Raw genomic sequence first — 17,293 nt, forward strand, 5'->3', positions numbered from 1 at the left:
CAGATCCCCCTCACAAGCCCAGATCCCCGTCACAGGCCAAGATCCTCGAGGAGGCAGGAGGGCAAGCTGTCGATTCGCCCACCATCTCCACAATCACTGAGAGTTCACTGCTGCCTAAGCTGAGGAGATGCCAGGCTTATTGGTAAAGGCAGAAAGTGGGGCAAACCCAGGAGGGGCCTAGCCCAGCCTTCCCCAAGGCGGGCTTGAGTCCCCTAGTCGGCCCTCTCCAAATCTGTCCAAACAGTATCGTGCGCCTCTTTGGTCTGTCTCTCCATAGCTGCCCCCTTGCCCCTGTGCTGGGCCTGCTTCGAAGATCAGATTGCAGGCGTTTTTCTTCTTATTCCAACTGGCCAGCCTCCACATCCCTCCTCCCCCTGATGCTGCACTCCCAGCTCTGCAAAGGCTCCTCTAAGGGCGCCGCCTCCTGCTACCCCAACTCCTCTAGAGCGCAACTGCCATCTCCCTGAGGGACCCGTCGTCACCTTTGAGTAAATGTAAGCTCCAGCCGCCAGGGGCCGATGGTAAACTTGAAGTCCTAAGGGTCCTAATGCTGATTTCTGCACCGCCCTAAGCCATCTCCAGTAGTCTTCAGGGAGAAGGGGCTTTAAATTACGGAAACAAAATTTATTTTGCCTCACGTTGATTAAAGACACACAGTTGTCACCCAGCCTTGGGAGTAGGGTGGGGAATACAGTGAGGAGATTTGGAGTCACTAAAATCCACCACACCAGGGCTGGGGGAGTCTTGACTCCAAAAAGAGTCCCTCCCTTGATCATTTCAGGTCCACACCCCTTACCTATAATTTCAAATCAAAAAGCTCGCGAGAAGGAGGGCTGGAGCTGTGGATGTGCCCGGCTTGGAGGCCTGCTCAGTGCATTTTGAAAGTCTATTTTATCTTTGTAAATTTGGTGTCAAAATTTATTAAGGGGGAAATTTTGACCTGGAGTTAGTTAAATATTCATATTTCTCAGCAAAAATAATGAAATGCTGCTCCAGACTCCACCACAGGGTTGTGTGATATTTGGTATATGCAGGATATTGCTTTTCTAAAGCCCCAAATGCTCTGAATTTGGAAACACATCTGACCCCTAGGGATTCAGATCCCAGATGGGAGCCTGCACCAGCCCTGACTGAGCACGCTGTGTGTGCTGGCAGGCTTCTGAGCAATTTCGATTGAGCGTCTCCTTGTCTTCCAATGCCCTAAGAGATGGGGACGATCCCTTTGCCCAGGTGCAGCTGAGGCTTAGAGGGGTTAAGTAACATTGCTCCCATAACACGACCCAGTCAGTGTTGGTGCCTGGACTGGAACCCCAGCTCTGTCTGCCTCTAGTTCCCTTGCTTAAACTGCCACGCCGAACCGCTGCCCTGACGCCAGATGGCACTTGCCTTCTACCTTCACTGCGAGCAAATGGCCCACCGCAACTGGATGGTTCCCTTAACCGGTAGAGTGAAATTCCCCAAGCTGAGAAATACTAGTCTGTGAGTAAGTATGAACTCCTATAGACAGCTGGGTTTGGCATTGCTGCTTACTCAAAAGTTGGTTCCTCATCTTACATTTAGAAACTACTCCTTAAAAAAACTAAGATCTGGATTAAAATGAATGCCCAGTCTTTCTATGGTCACCACTACCATCCATGGACGGGCAACGAGCTCATCAATGACACACAGGAGATACTGAGTGTTTTCTGAGGCTCAGCTTGGCCATCTATAAAACTTGCCAAGTTCACCTTCTTGGAAGCAAGGAGCATGCACTTCTTCAACACTGGGGCTGCTGTCTGTCCTTCCGCCGGTGACCCAGCTATTGCCTCAAACACTCGCCTCTTCCCTTCTTTTCTCTCCTCTGGAAGAGTGACCAGGGCTGAGTTCTTAGGCCTTCAGGGGAATGGGGAAAGGCCATGAGAAGGAGGGCTGGAGTTGTGGATGTGCCCGGCTTGGAGGCCTGCTCAGTGCATTTTGGCTAGAATGCCACGGACAGAATAGCGTGCTGGGGAGAGGGCTGGAGCAAGACTGAGAGAGCTCCAGAAAGAAGAGAGGGGAAATCCCAGCCAGCCAGGCAAAACGGCTGTTTTCTCTTTTTCACCAGGCCTGGAGGTGTTGAGGCAGGGCAGAGCCAAGAACAGGAAGAGCCCACAGGCTAGTAGGCCCCACGACTCCTGTCAATCTCATGGCGCGAATGGGGTCTGGAGGGAGCACTGCTCATACTCTGTCCTGACACAGCGCCAGTTCTGAAAGCTACATCTTAGCTCCCAGAAACAGATGTGGAGGCCCAGCCAGGGCCAGGAGTGAGAGTCACAGTGAGAGCAAAGCGTCGATGGCAGGCCAGGCGCTGTTCGAAGTGCTGTAGATGTGTTAACGCATTTAACCCTCCAACAATCCGCCCCCCTCCCCCATTTTGTAGAAGAGGCAATAGTTAGGAGGTTAGGGCAGGAATGGAAGGTTCTGGAGGCAGTGCCCCATGCGTGTGGTTACAAGTGTGGGCTCTGTAGCCCCACTCCCTGCTCTGGGCCTGATTTGCTGTGTGGCTGTGGGCAACTCTGGCGACTTCTCTCTGCCTCAGTCTTCTCAGCTTTAAAGGGAATGATAACAGCCTCTACCTCTGAGGATTAACATGAGGAAAGGCAAGTGAAGTACTGAGTTGCATGCCTGGCCCATGGGCACTGGCCAGCACTGGCTGGGAAGGCAGCCCTTGGTAGCAATAGCATCGCATCTGGGGAGCCCAGCCTCTGGGCTCTGCTGGTGGTGGTCACCTGAGCGCTTCCTAGCCTCAGGGAGCTGGGCCACTTGGTCCTTCTCCTGAACACTTTCTCCAACTCTACCTAGGTAATCGGTTGGCTATGATTTTCACGACCCCAATCATTTAAGAATTCTCCCTCTGAGCCAGCTGATCTGGCTCTGAGATGACGCAGTCAGGCTACAGATGTAGCCCATTGAAGAAAACAGAACAAAACAAAAAGGCTCACAATGTTGGATGGTGACACGTCTCCAGGCTGAGGATCTTGCCTGCTAGGGTAAGAGTTGCAGTGCTGATGCTGGCGCTCCCCTGAGCCAGCCGCAGAAGTCCACGAAAACAGATGGCAACAGGCCTATAACAAAACCAAACCAAAGTGCTCCTGAACTGCGGACAAAGGCCTGCTGCTCGCCCTGGCCACCCCTGCGGGAGCTCTGCTTGCTGTGGGCATCCATCAAAGGACCAATTCCCTGGTGCGGAGCACTCTGCTTGGTTACGCCTCATGAGATCTAGATGAAAAAGACACAGTCCCTATCCTCCAGGGCTGCCATGGTCACGCTCATCCAGGGCCCTCAGAAAAGAGGTCAGCCCCAACAGTGCCTCCTCTGGGCCAGGTCCCCAGCTGGTTTCCAGCCATCTCCTTGGCTGCTCTACAGAAGAGGGAGGCAGAGTGGGAGATGGAAGCACCCAGGACAGTCAGGGAAAAGCTTCCTGGAGGAGACGGTGCCTGAGCCTCAGAAGCTATAAGAGTGGGACAGGAGAGGAAAGGTGACAAGGAAAGGCTGGGCACAGGGAATGGCAGGAGTCAAAGCCGAGAATGCAGAGAAGGCCAGAAACTGCAAGCACTTCGGAGTTCTAGAAATGAAGTGCCTGATGGACCCTGAGTCTAAGGAGGCAGATGGAGCCAGGTTATGGGCCTCCAGAAACTTCTGAGCAAGTGTGAAATGTGATCAGGTCTCTGCTATAGCAAGGTAATGCTTAGAGTAATAGATGGTTTATGGGGGGAAAACCGTTTTAAGAGTCAATAGTATGAGTTTGGACAAAGAATCAAGAAGGCCTGAACTTGGGCAGGGATGAGAGTAATGGAAAGGAGGGTCCTTGATAGACAGTATTCTGGGTAGGCAGACATCTGACATGGCCCCCGGGGATTCCTGTCTCTGGTATTCACACCTTCACGCAATCCCCTCCTGGCAGTCACATCTTTATGCTTGTGTCTAATGAACAGAATACAGTGAAAATGATGGGATGTCACTTTCAAGACTAGGTTATAAAGACTGTGACTTCTGACTTGCTGGCATAGCCCCTGCCTCTTTTGCTGGCATATTTTGTCTTGCTCACTCGGATAAAGCTGGCTGCCATGTTGCAAGATGCTCTATGAAGAGGCCCATACGGCCAGAAGGCCTCTGGCCAACAGCTCATGAGGAACTGCGGCTTCAGTCCAACAACCTGCAAGGAACTGCTTTCTGCCAACAACCAGGAGAGTGAACTTGGAAGCAGCTCCTTCCCAGTTGAGCCTTGAGATGACTGCAGACTTATGAGAGATGAAGAGCCAGAAGACCCAGCTCAGCTGTGCCAGGATTTCTGACCCCCAGAGACCGTGAGGTAATACAGGTGTGTGTTCTGGGGTAATTCGTTACGTGGCAGTAGAGAACTAATATAGGCAGGGCTCAGGACAACGGAGAGTGGGGCCTGCGAGAGACACCACTCGGAGAGTCAGCGGAATCCAGTGATTGATGAGACTGTAGGAGATGCCACAGAGGGAAAAGACACGGTAATTCTGAGAAGAGCGCAGCCTCTGGAGCAAGACTGCCTGGCTTCAAGCTCCTGCTCTGCCCCTGGCTAACTGTGTGACTCTGGGCAAGTCATTTCAACTCTCTGAGCCTCAGGTTGTTCGTTTGTAAAATGGAGATGGTAAGCGTTAACTACTTTACAAGTATCTGTCCTTTGCATTTAGAACCTGCCTCCGCATCCAGCACAGTGGTGAATGGCACACTGGAACTGCTCAGCAGAAGTTTGCTGTGGCATTTCTAGAAGGCTCAGTGTGCAGCCCTATGCCAGCAGGGCCAAGACTGAAATGCTTCAGTGCAATTCCTTGCATCCCCCGAGCCTTCGCTAGTCCTGAGTGAGGGACAACAGCCCAGTGCAGGGGAGGCGGTCCTGTGCCACTCTGCCTTGTCCCCCCGGCAGCACCTGGCGGGTGCAGTTTCCCTAGGGAAGTTCAGTGACCGACGTGGACACTGCAACCATAACCTCAGTCTCATTAGTACGCTGCTTTGACCACACAGAATTAGCTGGCTTAAATAGACTTTTCCAGAGTCAAGCCCAGTCTCAGAGAGGACTCCAGCCTGGATTTGCCTCCAAAGCCGGGTATCAATAGCACGAGGCACGGTTCTTATATCCGAAACAAAGGAAACCACCAGTTATGAGACTGTCTTACCTGTCTGGGCAGAGAAGGCATGGAGTCCGAGGCTCCTGATCGCGGAAAGCGCTGGGGCTGCTGCATCATCTGCTGCAGGAGGAACGCAGAGTGGTCGGGCTGCTGCGGCGGCAGCTGCAAGCTGGCGGTGGCGGTGGAGGAGGCAGTGGCAGAAGAGGCCTGTGCTGGCGTCGGCTGCTGCAGGTAGTGGAGCAGGGAAGGCTGCCTAGAGGTGGCAGGCATGGAGGGCAGTTTCTGGGGGCCAGGCTCAGCAATGAAATGTGACAAAGGCTTGGTGTTGCCAAAACTAAATGGCTCCGGGGCTCCCGGGCTGGGGCTGGCCAGCCCCTGCTGCATGATCATGCTCAGAGTTTTGGGTGAGTTGGTGACCATGGGCTTGAAGACGGCATTTGCTTGCTGCTGCTGCTGCTGCTGCTGCTGCTGCTGCTGCTGCTGCTGGCTGAGTGGGTTACTGGCGGGCGTGAGGCTCCGGAGCAGGGAGCACTGTGGCGTGAAGGACTGCTGCGGCAAGCCTGGGCTGGACAGCTTCTCCGGGCGGTAAGGGGGGGACGGCCCAGGGTTGCTGGTGGGCAGAGCAGACATCAGGTGTCCTTGAGGATTTTTAATGGTAGAGGACACCAGGTTGGCAAGAATGGAGTTCTGCGGGCTGAACTGTGGCTGCTGACTGAGAGCTGGGCTGGGGAGCTTCTCGGGAGCATAGGGCATGGCGGGCCCAAGGGCAGCACTGCTGCCAGACACCATGCTCGAGAGTAAGGCATTGGGAGAGCCTTGGAGAGTGCTCCCTGGCAGGTTGCTGGACGACATGCAGGATACCATGAGGCTCTGAGGGCTGAATGGTGGTGGCGGGTGTGGCGATGGCACTGGGCGGTAAGGTGGGGAGAGGCCTGTAGGAGGCAGGCCAGACCAACTGGGAGTGGGCCCTGGCTGCTTTGTAGCAGATCCCTGCTTGCTGGCCGCCAACACCTTCAGCTGGTGGGCATGATGCCACTGAGGCACCGGAAGTGGGGGCAAAGCGACAGGGAGCATCGCCTGGACCTGGTTCTTGGCCTGTGCTGTGGAAGAACTAGGTGAGACGAGCTGCTTACTGGTGGAGGGAATCGCATAGCTGACCCCTGCAGAGGAGGGCGGGATTTGAAGTGACACGCCAGGGACCTGGCTGCAACTGGAAGCAAACTCTTTGCCGGAAGCAAGGCTCTCCAAGTGCGGCATCTGAGCCGAAGGCTTGGGAGCTGTGCCGAGGCCCGCCTGAGGGTGATCCAAGACCAGCGGTTCTTCCGGCTTGCTCCCCAGTATCTTCTCAAGATCGAGCTCACTCGGAGAAGGTTCCTGAATCTTTGTTAGCTCCTCCAGCAGATCTTGAAGTTCCTGGTCCACAGCTGGCATGCTGTTGGTTTTGTCATAGTAAGGGACAGTGGGCCCTTTTAGCCCCAATTCTGCATTCGGTGGTACCACAAACGGTGTGCCCATCACGTTGCCGTTCACGGGATTATTCTCGAGTAGTAACGGATGGCCAGCTACTCCCATAGCTGCAGGGCTAGGGTTCACTGGTAACGGAGCGACCTGCAGCTCTGCACACGGTGTGCTGGGGTGGGCACCAGGGCCCATAGAAAGGGTGACGTCCTCAAGGCAAGGCCTCTTGATTTTATTAGGGTAACCCCCGTCAGCCATGCCTGGAAACTGGAAGTTGTCTCCTTCCTGTCTCCTCTTAAGGGTTCCCTGTGGCTGAAGGGGGATTGGGGGGGGGGGGGGGCGGAGAGAGAGAGGAAATTTTATAAAGACTCTGAACATTAGAGCTAATGAACAGAAAACTTGCAAGATCAACCAATCTCTCAATTTCAAGATTTAAAGTTGTCAAAACTATACAATACAGCCTATTTTTAGAACCATAATGCTTGTTTCTTTGTTGCAGCATTTCATTTAAATGGTCTTATTACACTTCAAATAAGGCATTAGGCTGTCTGCATACTAAACATGACAGAAAGGATGTGCTCTGCCCGCTTAAAGGAGAGTTCAGTGAAGCTACACAGAAGCCACTAAATGCACTGTGCTGCCAAAGGTAGGCATTTGAGAACAAACTAGAAGTAGCTAAGATATTTTCAATTCTGAACTATCTACAGATACCCCAATTTTTAAAAAGAAAAAGCGTAGCACAGGCATTGAACTTTTAGGTCGCCTGTCCTGGTTCGATGCCTCAGGCTGCGGTGATGAGCCTTCAGAGGCACGGGGGAGGCCTGGCTGTGTCCTGGTGGGCAGCTGGCTGAGCTGCACTCCTTACAGGGGAACGCCAGTTGCAGAACAGTCATCGTAGCATGGCTCCACTTACTCTGACACGCTCGAGCACACATAAGTCACTTGGAAGAACAAATATACAACCGTTTGGAGTAGTCATCTCATGGGATGACTGGCAAGCCCCTTTCTGTTCTCAACATTTTTGTGTTGCTTGTTTGTTTTTAATGAGAATGACTTATAATCTTATAAAATAAGAAACGCGCCTCTGCAGATGCATCCTCAGGTTGGGGAGATAGGAAACAACAGGAAAAGGCCCCAGTCTGTGATCTGCACCTTGGGGGAGCTGTCCACCACTTATAAAAGCAAAGCCTTTGGGGACAAGGCAAAGAAGTTAGTAACACGGTATTTCCTACTCTTTCAAGGCTTCACACAGTCCTCCATGGCTGTCATGTTAATGACCATGACCTACAAGTAAAGGAGAAAGGCACTGGAGTGAAGGAATGTGTGTGGGAAGAGAGGGCTTGGAAATCAGCTAAACGCCAACAGTCTAAGAGATGCGTTTCTCTCCAGGTGCTTTCTCAGGTGAGAACCCCCTTTTTAGCTTTGGAAGTAGTACTGAGACATTCAGTGCTGGTCCTCTGATGTCCTCTCACATTTGGCCCACTGGGGTTTCAGCGCACGTGTGGAGGCCGCCTGCTAGCACAACGGTGCTCAGGACTCTTGCGGCAGAGTGAACATCAAAAGAGGTCCCCCGGGGCCACACAGCCTAGGCCTTGTTGCACATCAGAATCACTTAGAAACAGCCGGATTCCCAGGCTCTCCCACCACAAATGGATTGCTTCAGTCTCATCTAGGGTGGGGCCCGGGCGGCCGAGTGTTTTCAAAGCTCCCTGGCTGATTCTAAATGGACAGCCAGCTTGAGAAGCACTGGCCCAGAGCCTGGGCGGAGGCAGTGTGGCATAGGGCCCTGGTCCCCAGGTGGACACAACTAGGTCTTGGCCTTGCCACTTAACCTCTCTGAGCCCCAGTTTCTTCATGTGTAAAATGAGTCTAATTTTAGATGTCATCTCATGATGCTGCTCTGACTCGTAAGTGAAATGGGGCAGATCCTGCGGCACCTGGTAGGTCCTCACTAACTGGTAACTGGCATTACAAAGGGCGGGTCCTGAAGGGTCCTGGGAGTCCAATCCTGTCCTATGAAACACGGGGAGCCTGAGACCCACGCAGGAGGCAGGGCTTGCCCAGGCTGGCTCAGCTGGAGGGCCCCAGGGCCCAGGCAGCTGCAGGGCTCCTCCACCGCCACTCCGCTGCCTCCCACCCACTGCCTTCACCCAGCCTGGTTGCAGGACACGGTCTCGTCTCCGCACAAGGGGCTCCACTACTCTGAGAGAGGGGACTTGCCTACTTCTTTGCCTTTTCTTTTGAGATGTCTATGACCTGATCAAGGGCACTCTGAGGGACAACTCTGCCACCAAATTCATCTGAGGGCTGAATACCACGGGGCAGGCATGGTGGGCTGGGGAAGGGTCGAGCAGGCACAAGAGGAGGCCTATCCTGTCATGCGTGCCCACTCTCCCACCCAGGAGTACTGCCTGGATTTGGCCGACAGCAGGTGCTCCAGAATCAGCAGCTAAATGAATCAGCGGACAAGGGAACACAAATGACCCAGCACACTGGGACCTCTGCCACCTACTCTCCTGGCCATTCCCTCAATTATGGGGCAGCCCACAAACAAGTCATTGGGTCCCCTACTGAAATTTGGTCTCTTCTATATCCTCCCAGAGTTCAAAGAAGTCCAGCATATTGAAAACAGAAACATGGGAAATGGATTGATAGGAATGACTGGGTGTGGGGTTTATGTAGGATCCCCTGCAGGGAATCCGAGCTGGCAATGGTTGGGCCCAATGTGTTGTCCGCGATGTCTTGGACTGCAAGGCAATGATAGTGAAGTCTGTGCGGCACCAGGCGGGGGATGGATGTGGTTGGGGGATGGGAAGCCAGGGAGGGCAGGGCCTGAGAGCTGCAGGGGCCTGGAATCCCTGGCTGATTCTGTGGGCTCTCCCTTTCATTTAATTGTTGGTCTGCCATTAACCTGTTGGGACTAAGGCGGTGGGAGGAGGGGAAGGCGCAGTGTGACCAGAGGCAAAGGAGAGGAGTCTCCAGCTCTCCGAAACGAGAACGTGGGTGCACACAACTTCTCAGGCCCCCGTCAAGCGCACCCATGACATGTTCCCCACTCAATTCCAATTCTGGAATCCACCGGCTCCTCAGTAACAACGCGGATCCCAGGACACCCCTGTGGGAGGTTGATGACCGTCCCACTGTTGGTGGATCTGACTTACTGGAGCGGGTGACACCCTTGCTGTGCTAAGTCTACAGCTGGACGCGGCTGGTGCTCGCCTTACTGAATGCTCTGGAAGATGCCTAATCAGGGGGCAGGCTCGCCCTGCTGCCCCTGCGGGTGCAGCGTGTCGGGGGCGGGGTGCTGGTACAGGCTGCAATTTCAGCAGAGGGGCAGGTGGGAGCATCTTCTGAGCTTTCGTTTTTCAAGGGACTTCAAGGAGACTCCACTCTCTTAGAAGGCCGCAGCACCGCCTTTGGGATTTTACTATGAGAGCTTTCAATAGTTAGCCCAAAGCACCCTGGCTAAACGGCCAGAACTCCAGCCAAGCCTAACCAAGGCCGCGGGAAGGCGGCTGTGTTTACAGGAAGCGCTCAGCCTCACCCTAACAGCATCTGCTTTCACCAGGCAGCAGTGAGGTGGAGGGATCTATTATTCAGTTAATTTTGCCCCTAGATACAGGCCCGCCTCAGTGCTTCCTCTTGCCCAGTCCCATAATTTGTTACTCATCTCAATTTCGAGAGGATGGCTGGGCTTTCCCCCATGCCCAGTGCCACACTGGTGCCTTCACCAGGTCACCTGGGCCAGTGGGCGCTGCTGCTGAGGTCTGCCTGCCTGGGCTAGATGCTGCTGACTGAATCCCACGACCACCATTTCAGACCAAGTGCAGCAGACAGCTTGCTACTCCAGAGTGATTTTCTCTGTCAATGTTGGGGGTGGCAGGCCACCCACCGAACTTCCAGACCCTTCTAAACCAACTTTCCAGCTTCCCGCATGTGCCATTTCCCAGTCTCTGCTGACTCTGTGACAGCAAGCTATTGGTCCCAGCTACCAGCCAGCCCCTACTTCCTCTAGGCCGTGTATTGCACATGATCCTGTCCACTCACTGAGGTTTTTCTTTTTTTATCATAAGTGAATCAGTAGACACTGGCAGGATTTCTAGAGAACACATCCCAACCTTTTTTTTTTTTTTTACAGAAAACAGAATGGGATGTGATTTGCTTGTGGTCACACAGCTAGTTAGGGGATGATGACAACACTAGACCCCAGGCATCCCAATTCCCAGCCTGAGCCCTCACGGGTCTGGCCTTTGGTGGTGGTGATGCGGAGGAGTGGATGGGAGAGGAAGTGAGGGGCAGTCTCCTGGAGTCTGAGAAAGGACTGACTTTAGCTCCATCCTCAAATGCCTGCAGAGTCCCATGTCATAATGAGGCGACAGAGCCACCAATGGGATCCCCACGACCTCATAAACATTCATTCACACGCATTGCAAAGCATGTGAAGGCCTCCCCATCCCCCAAATAATGAGAAAACAAAGGCCACCCTTCCGACAGGGGCCAAGCTCAGCTCTGAAGTCAACATTATTTCTGGTTCCGTCTGAACAATGACATATGGCAATTCTTCCCTTTCTACATTTTTTAGTGCAGAATGGCAAGAAGGGGAAAGATTTCTTGGAAAAGGTCTAGATTATAAGAGCGCAGTCCAGGCCCATAAAATGGGCGTAAGGAGAATAAAGAATATACCTTGCAAATATATTGCTCTTTCCAAAGAGGCCTGGCCGGCTGCTATGGACACTTCATTTTGGACACTCTAGCTGGAGGTTTACCACAGACACCAAGGAAAGGCCAGCAAAAATATGCGCAGTTCCTACCGGACAAGAACGTGGGGGGCTGAAGGTATCCAGGAAAGATCAGCTCACGGAGCCTCATTTTCCCTCCAGCGGACACTGGGCCCTGGGAAAAACTGTGAGAAGGGTGGAAATCGCCCAGGGCTTATCTAGTCTCTCCTCTCTCCCTCACTAGTGCCTCCTCCAGTGCAGCTCACGCCAGCCCGCCTGCTGCTTCCCTTCGTCTCTCACAAGAACACCCGTACTCCAGCAACGACTTCCTTCAATACTGTTACAGGTTCCCCCTATGAGTTTCCAAGAACCTGATGCTAGCCAACTAGACTGGCTTTCAAGCGTTCTGAGATAAGAGTGGTCCCCAGTAGACTTGCTCAGAAGAAAAGAAAGCAGACATGGTGGGGCATGGTGGAGGTAGCCCCAGAACAGATAGGACAATGATGCTACAGGACTGGGTTTGCAGGAAGGGAGGGAGGGACGGAGGGAGGGAGAGAGAAAGAGAATATACGTGGATATATACATGGGCTCAGATGTGCACCAGTATAAATGCCTATATTTGGGCATATGTGTCAATTGCATGTTTGCTTTTTAGATGAATGTCCCCACAAACTGAAACTGACCTTTCTGTAGAACAAACAGTATTTTCAGCATTTGTGGTATTGCAAGACCTGAGGCTCTGGAGAAGCCCAGGGTAGCTGGGAATGGCCGGGAACCCTGAGTGCTCATCGGCTTCCAGAGGAGTCCGTTCGTCTCAAGAACGAATCTCTGCTAATAGGCGGTTTGGAGCAAGAATTTCAACTTACAAATAAGGGATATATTGGTGCCCCTGGCTTGCCCTGAGCCTGCAAACTGCATACTCAGCACCCAACGCAGGCTGAGGTGGAGGAAAGAGCCCTGAAGTGGGCATCAAAAGACTTACATTTAATTCCTAGCTTCTCCATTTGCTGTGTGACTGTTGGCAAGTCACTCCCCTTCTCTGAGCCTCAATTTCTTCTTCTGTAAAGCGGGTACTTGGCCTGCCCTGTGCGCCTCTCAGCATTGTTGAGGCGTGCACATTGGGAGAAGTAATTGCTATTGATGTCATTCTCCAGGCCTAGGGTCCCCAAGCTGTCCCACTGCCCTCCAGTATGGGCCTTGACTAGCTCTCTGACAAATAAGGACACATTCATGAAGCTTGGGGCGTAAAGTGGGAGCGGAGGGAGGTGAGCAGCCTAGTCCTGATGGCACTGACCTACCAGCCGGCAGTGCTGCCTTTAAAATTCCACCTTCTGCTGCTCACCACCGCCCACCACTCTGGGTTCCGTCACGCTGTCTGTGGCACTCAGCCATTTCCACCTGAGGGCTTGTGGCTTCCACAAGCTTCAACCAGAGCTACTCTGAGCAGCAGCCCCAACAAATGCAGAAACGAGCAGACCTGGGTGGGGGTTTTTAGAACTGCATTCTCCCTTTCTATAGACATACCAGTTGGAAGAAATGGCAACTCTAAGAATGGCCCCAAACCTATAAATGCACATGGATTTAATGAACTCATAATTCCTATTGTACCATCCCCTGAGAAAACTCGAAGTATTCTGTCATTAAACAGTGTTTCTTGAGCACTAGCCTTATACTCCTAGGCTTTCAGAACTGTCAGGTCCTTAGAGACAAGCTGGCCCCAGCCACTCATGTTAGGGCTGGTGAGGCCTAGACCCCGGAAGAGATGTGCCCGTGGGCCAGCTTCTCAGACTCCCAGGTTGGCCTCTTTTCACAGGAAGAAACCCTGACCCCGTCTCCTCCCAACACATTCCCATGTGGCGTCACTAGTGAGATAAAGATGATTACTTGTGGGAGAAGAGAAAGAGGAGGTGGTTTCAAACGGCTGGATGGATTTGGCGAGGCTGGCCCACAGATAAAGCAGGTGCTGCCTGGGGGCTGAAACAGAAGCTGAAGGCCAAAGGCAAGGGCACTGTGCCAGGCCAGATGACACTGTCTGGGCAGGACCCAGGCTAGCAAGCATCATCTGTTTCCCTTGAATTAGGCTCATGAGCCCCGAATCATGCAGCGAAGGGGAAAAGGGGAGGCAGAGCTAAGGCTGGAGGCCGCAGACCCGAGGATGGGTTTCTCTGTGTGAAGAGGGCAGAAAGAAGCACGCTCGGAGGTCAGTGAGGCTCAGCCTCCTCATTGCTCCCGGGGCTCTGCTTGTGGCGTGACTTCTCGTGGGTACCTTCCCCACTCTGGGCCTTAGTTTTGGTGAGTGAATGGGTCCCAGCTTTGGTAAGCTGATGCTATGACTTTCTCCCTGGACTGTTCCTGTAGAGAAAAGATGAATTATCTTCTCCCCCACCCAAAAAGGCCTCTCTGCCCGGGAAGAGCCTGATGGCTCACAGGCGTCCTTGCCACGGGCAAGATCTGTACATCACTTCCCACTCCAGACACTCTCAAAGAAAGCATAACCTGCCCCAGCCCGGTTAGGTCAAGTTATAGTCCTGCCCAAATGTCTCCGTGGCTTTTTAACAAGGAATGAACTGCACACAGTGTGTGTGTGTGTGTGTGTGTGTGTGTGTGTGTGTGTGTAGACTAGCAGTGTTAACCCTGAGAACAGCAGGTCTGCACTAGTTGAATCAAGAGAGGCGGCCTGTAGTTTCAGTCCAATGAGCCATGCTCACTCACACGTTCTATTAGAGTGTCCCAGCAAGTCACCAGCCACCAGGAAGGCTGCCAGCTCTCCAACCACTTCGAAGGGCAGGTGAAACCAGTGATGCCATTTTAAAGCTTGTTCCTGGAGACCTATCTAGAATGAGAACTTCGCAAACTAGTCTTTACTGTGCTGTGTGTCAGTCATCTGGGCCTGTGCCCTAAACCCCCCTCCCTTGACTGCTCCCCCAGTCGGTGGAGGCGTTGTCCAATTGCAAGTTTGGATTCCTATGATCAGAATCCAGCACATATTAAATGAACAAAAATGAAGGGAGGGGGGACTGGGTTAACAGAGAATGCCAAGCCAAATTCAGCTCACTCACCCACAGGCTGTCTCACCACAGCTCTCCCAACTTTCCAGAGGCTCCTGTGTTTTGATGGCAAAGCAGGAGCGAGCCCAGCAGCCAGGGGGTGCCTCCGTAACTGAGGCTAGGCTCCCACTCTCAACTCCTCAGCTTCGGCCCACCCCTGATGATAGAGGGGACTCCTGAGAAAACACTCTTTTTCTAGAATGCTCCAGAGATGTAGAAGAATTCAGAGGTAAGGAAGGAAAGTCTCCACCCGGTGACCAGGCAGCTTTTTACAAAATCCAGACTTTCCTTCATCTGGAGAGTGACAAGCCCAGTGAAGAACACCCTCAAACAGTAATCCCCACACAGTAACCCTGTGAGCTGGTGGGGTCCAGATACCCCACAGGCTGGTGGGGTCTCAAGGCCTGTTGTCGTGTCATAAACGTCTCTCTGTTGCCCTGGGCTGTGACTGACCCTGTCCCCAGCTTTCCACACCTCTACCTGGAGCACGTGCATAGGTGGACAATTCAGGTAGGTTGCAAGTATGGACTTGGCCCCAGAGCCATCCAGGAAGGTGGGGGGTAGCCACCTCGGCAGCTCCAGGCCCGTATGATAAGCCCTGCCTCCACACCACAAAGGCCCGACTGAGGCCCCGGATGTGGCTGAGGAGCGCATACTGGGTGAGTATCGGGGGAGCTCCTTCCCTCTTCGTGCCTCCTGGCTCCCCAGGCTTTTCCTTCCCCAGTGCCACCATGCCGGCCAAGACTCCAGATGGGGGGGTCCTCAGGCAGTGGTGGGCTCCTTGCTACTGTTGGTGGGATTAGGAGTGGGGTATGTGGCAAAGGCCCTGGCCTGGGCCCTGATGGGCTGACTGAGGTTTTAGAGGGGCTGTTGGTGCATTCCAGGCACTTGACTGCTGGCAGAGTTAAGCTGGGGCAATAAGGAGCCATTGATAATCTAGAGCTAGAAACAATCAAGTCCTGGGTCCGTGTCAGCTGGGCAGTCTGAGCTATGTGGAAATCACACCATACGGGGCAGCCATGGCTCTCCATCCAGATAGTCTTGAAGACTTCTGCTGTGACTGGGTGAACACAGCAGCAATCTCTCTCCTTACAGCAAGGCCCCATTGGATGGCAGTACAGGGTCAGAACCAAGGTGACAGTCCTGACTCCCTGGGAGCCACTCCTCCCCACCGCCAGGATACCAACTCGAGTAGTTTAAAGGGGGTGAAGAGAAAAACAGTTGCTGATTGGTCACCCCTTTTCCCCTGGACCCAGGTACAGAGCTCTGCTTTGTGGGGACTGAAGCTTACGCAATTTGGAGGGCCCTCTTTATGAAATAGACTATGAGGTTAAAAGCACTGGATTAGGAGGTAGGCCTTCGAAGGTGTGAGGGATGAGTCCTGAAGCTCAGGCCCAGGGTGACTCCACGTCTGCCTGTGCCCCAACGATGGGCTAAATAAAATGGCAACAGGCTTTAGACCACGGAAGGAATTTCCCTGTGTGAGAACCCTGACAGCTATGTCGGTGGGAGGAGAATCCAGAGACACGTGTTTAGTCCAGTGCATTCTGGAGGTCACGTGCTTATGAGGAAGCACATCTTCGCGCCGAGTGCCACCTTCTGCCTCTAAAGTCTACTAACTGTCCACAGAGAGATGTAGCCACCCCTAGTAGACCTAGCAGATGTTAGGGCCAGGCTGTTTGAGCTCCCACGCTGAAGCAGCAGAGGCTGGGAGGGGCTGTGGGGGAAGGGGCAGCAAGTCAGTCCAGGGACTCTCCCCATCGTCTAGGTCCTCTTTTTTCCCCAACTTTGTCAGGGTATGATTGATGAGAACTGTATATATTTAGGTTGGACAATGCGATTTTTTTAATGAAAAGGTACAACGTGATTGAATATACGTATACATTGTGAAATGATTTAGAACCTCTTCTTTTAAATTGAGGTAAAATTCACAGAGCACGAGCTCACCCTTTTTTAAGTGCACATGGCAGCGGCATTTAGTACGTTCACAATGCTGGGCAACCAAACTGGGGAGCGTGAGGCCCTGCTCACAGGTTTGTTATAAGGGTCACCTGAGCCTTGCGACGTAGCGGGGAGCATAGTGCTGGCCTAGGATACAGATCAAATAAATAGTCTCTCTCTTTCTGCTCTTGAAAATGCGAACACGTTCTTGGTGGCCTATCAGATCCTTTCACATAATTTACTCAGCAGCATTTGCCATTCAAGGCAGATCTGCCTTCACTCATTGGCTGCACTCTTGAACAGCTGTGCACAAGGCTAACTTTTGTAAACCAAATCATAATAAAATGCAACAAGAATTCACCGCTGAAAAGAAATCCTCAGTGAATCCTTTTATGAAGTGAAAGATCTCTTATCCAAAGTCATCCTTTTTTAAGTTGTGTGCTTGGGGATATTGGCCTTTCTTGTAATGAATCTTAAGTTAATTTGGCCACAAACACATGCTGATGTTCTACAGCCCCAAAGCACACAGCAGCAGGAGGAGATTACATATCGAAAATAATGACAATCTGAAAATATTTCTTTCTTTCACTATATGTGGAAAGTGTCTGTGACTGCATCATGGGACGCGTCATATAACCTGACAAATTCCCCTTGCCTCTGTGGCGGTGCTGGTATAGGTCATGGTGAGAATAAATGGTGGTGGTAGTAGAGGCGATGGTGATGGTGATGGTGGTGGTGATGACGGAGATAGCAGTGATGGTGGTGGTAGTGATGGTGTGGAGGTGATGGTGGGAGCAGTGGAGGAAACGGTAGAGTGGAGGTGATGGTGGTGGAGATGGTTAAGGTGAAGCAGGTGTTGGTGGTGGTGGAGATAGATGTGATGGTGGAGGTGGTGGTGGAGGTGGAGGTGGAGGTAGAGGAGATGGAGGAAGAGGAGGAGGTGGAGGAGGTGGAAGTAACAGAAGTGAAGGTGGTGGTGTTGGTGGTGGTGAGGTGGTAATGGTAGTGGAGG

General features: G+C 52.7%; 1 protein-coding gene across 2 annotated transcripts in view; it reads right to left on the minus strand.

Moving 5' to 3' along the window:
• Positions 1–17,293, minus strand: part of MAMLD1 (mastermind like domain containing 1) — a 126,066-nt gene that overhangs the window by 35,616 nt on the left and 73,157 nt on the right. For both annotated transcript variants that reach the window (XM_046673935.1, XM_046673936.1), the window contains one exon: positions 5,166–6,887. In XM_046673935.1, the coding sequence (XP_046529891.1) occupies positions 5,166–6,887 (1,722 nt within the window). The remainder of the gene's footprint in view (positions 1–5,165; positions 6,888–17,293) is intronic.

This window comes from Equus quagga, chromosome 10, assembly GCF_021613505.1.
Source record: "Equus quagga isolate Etosha38 chromosome 10, UCLA_HA_Equagga_1.0, whole genome shotgun sequence".
Classification (NCBI taxonomy): domain Eukaryota; kingdom Metazoa; phylum Chordata; class Mammalia; order Perissodactyla; family Equidae; genus Equus; species Equus quagga.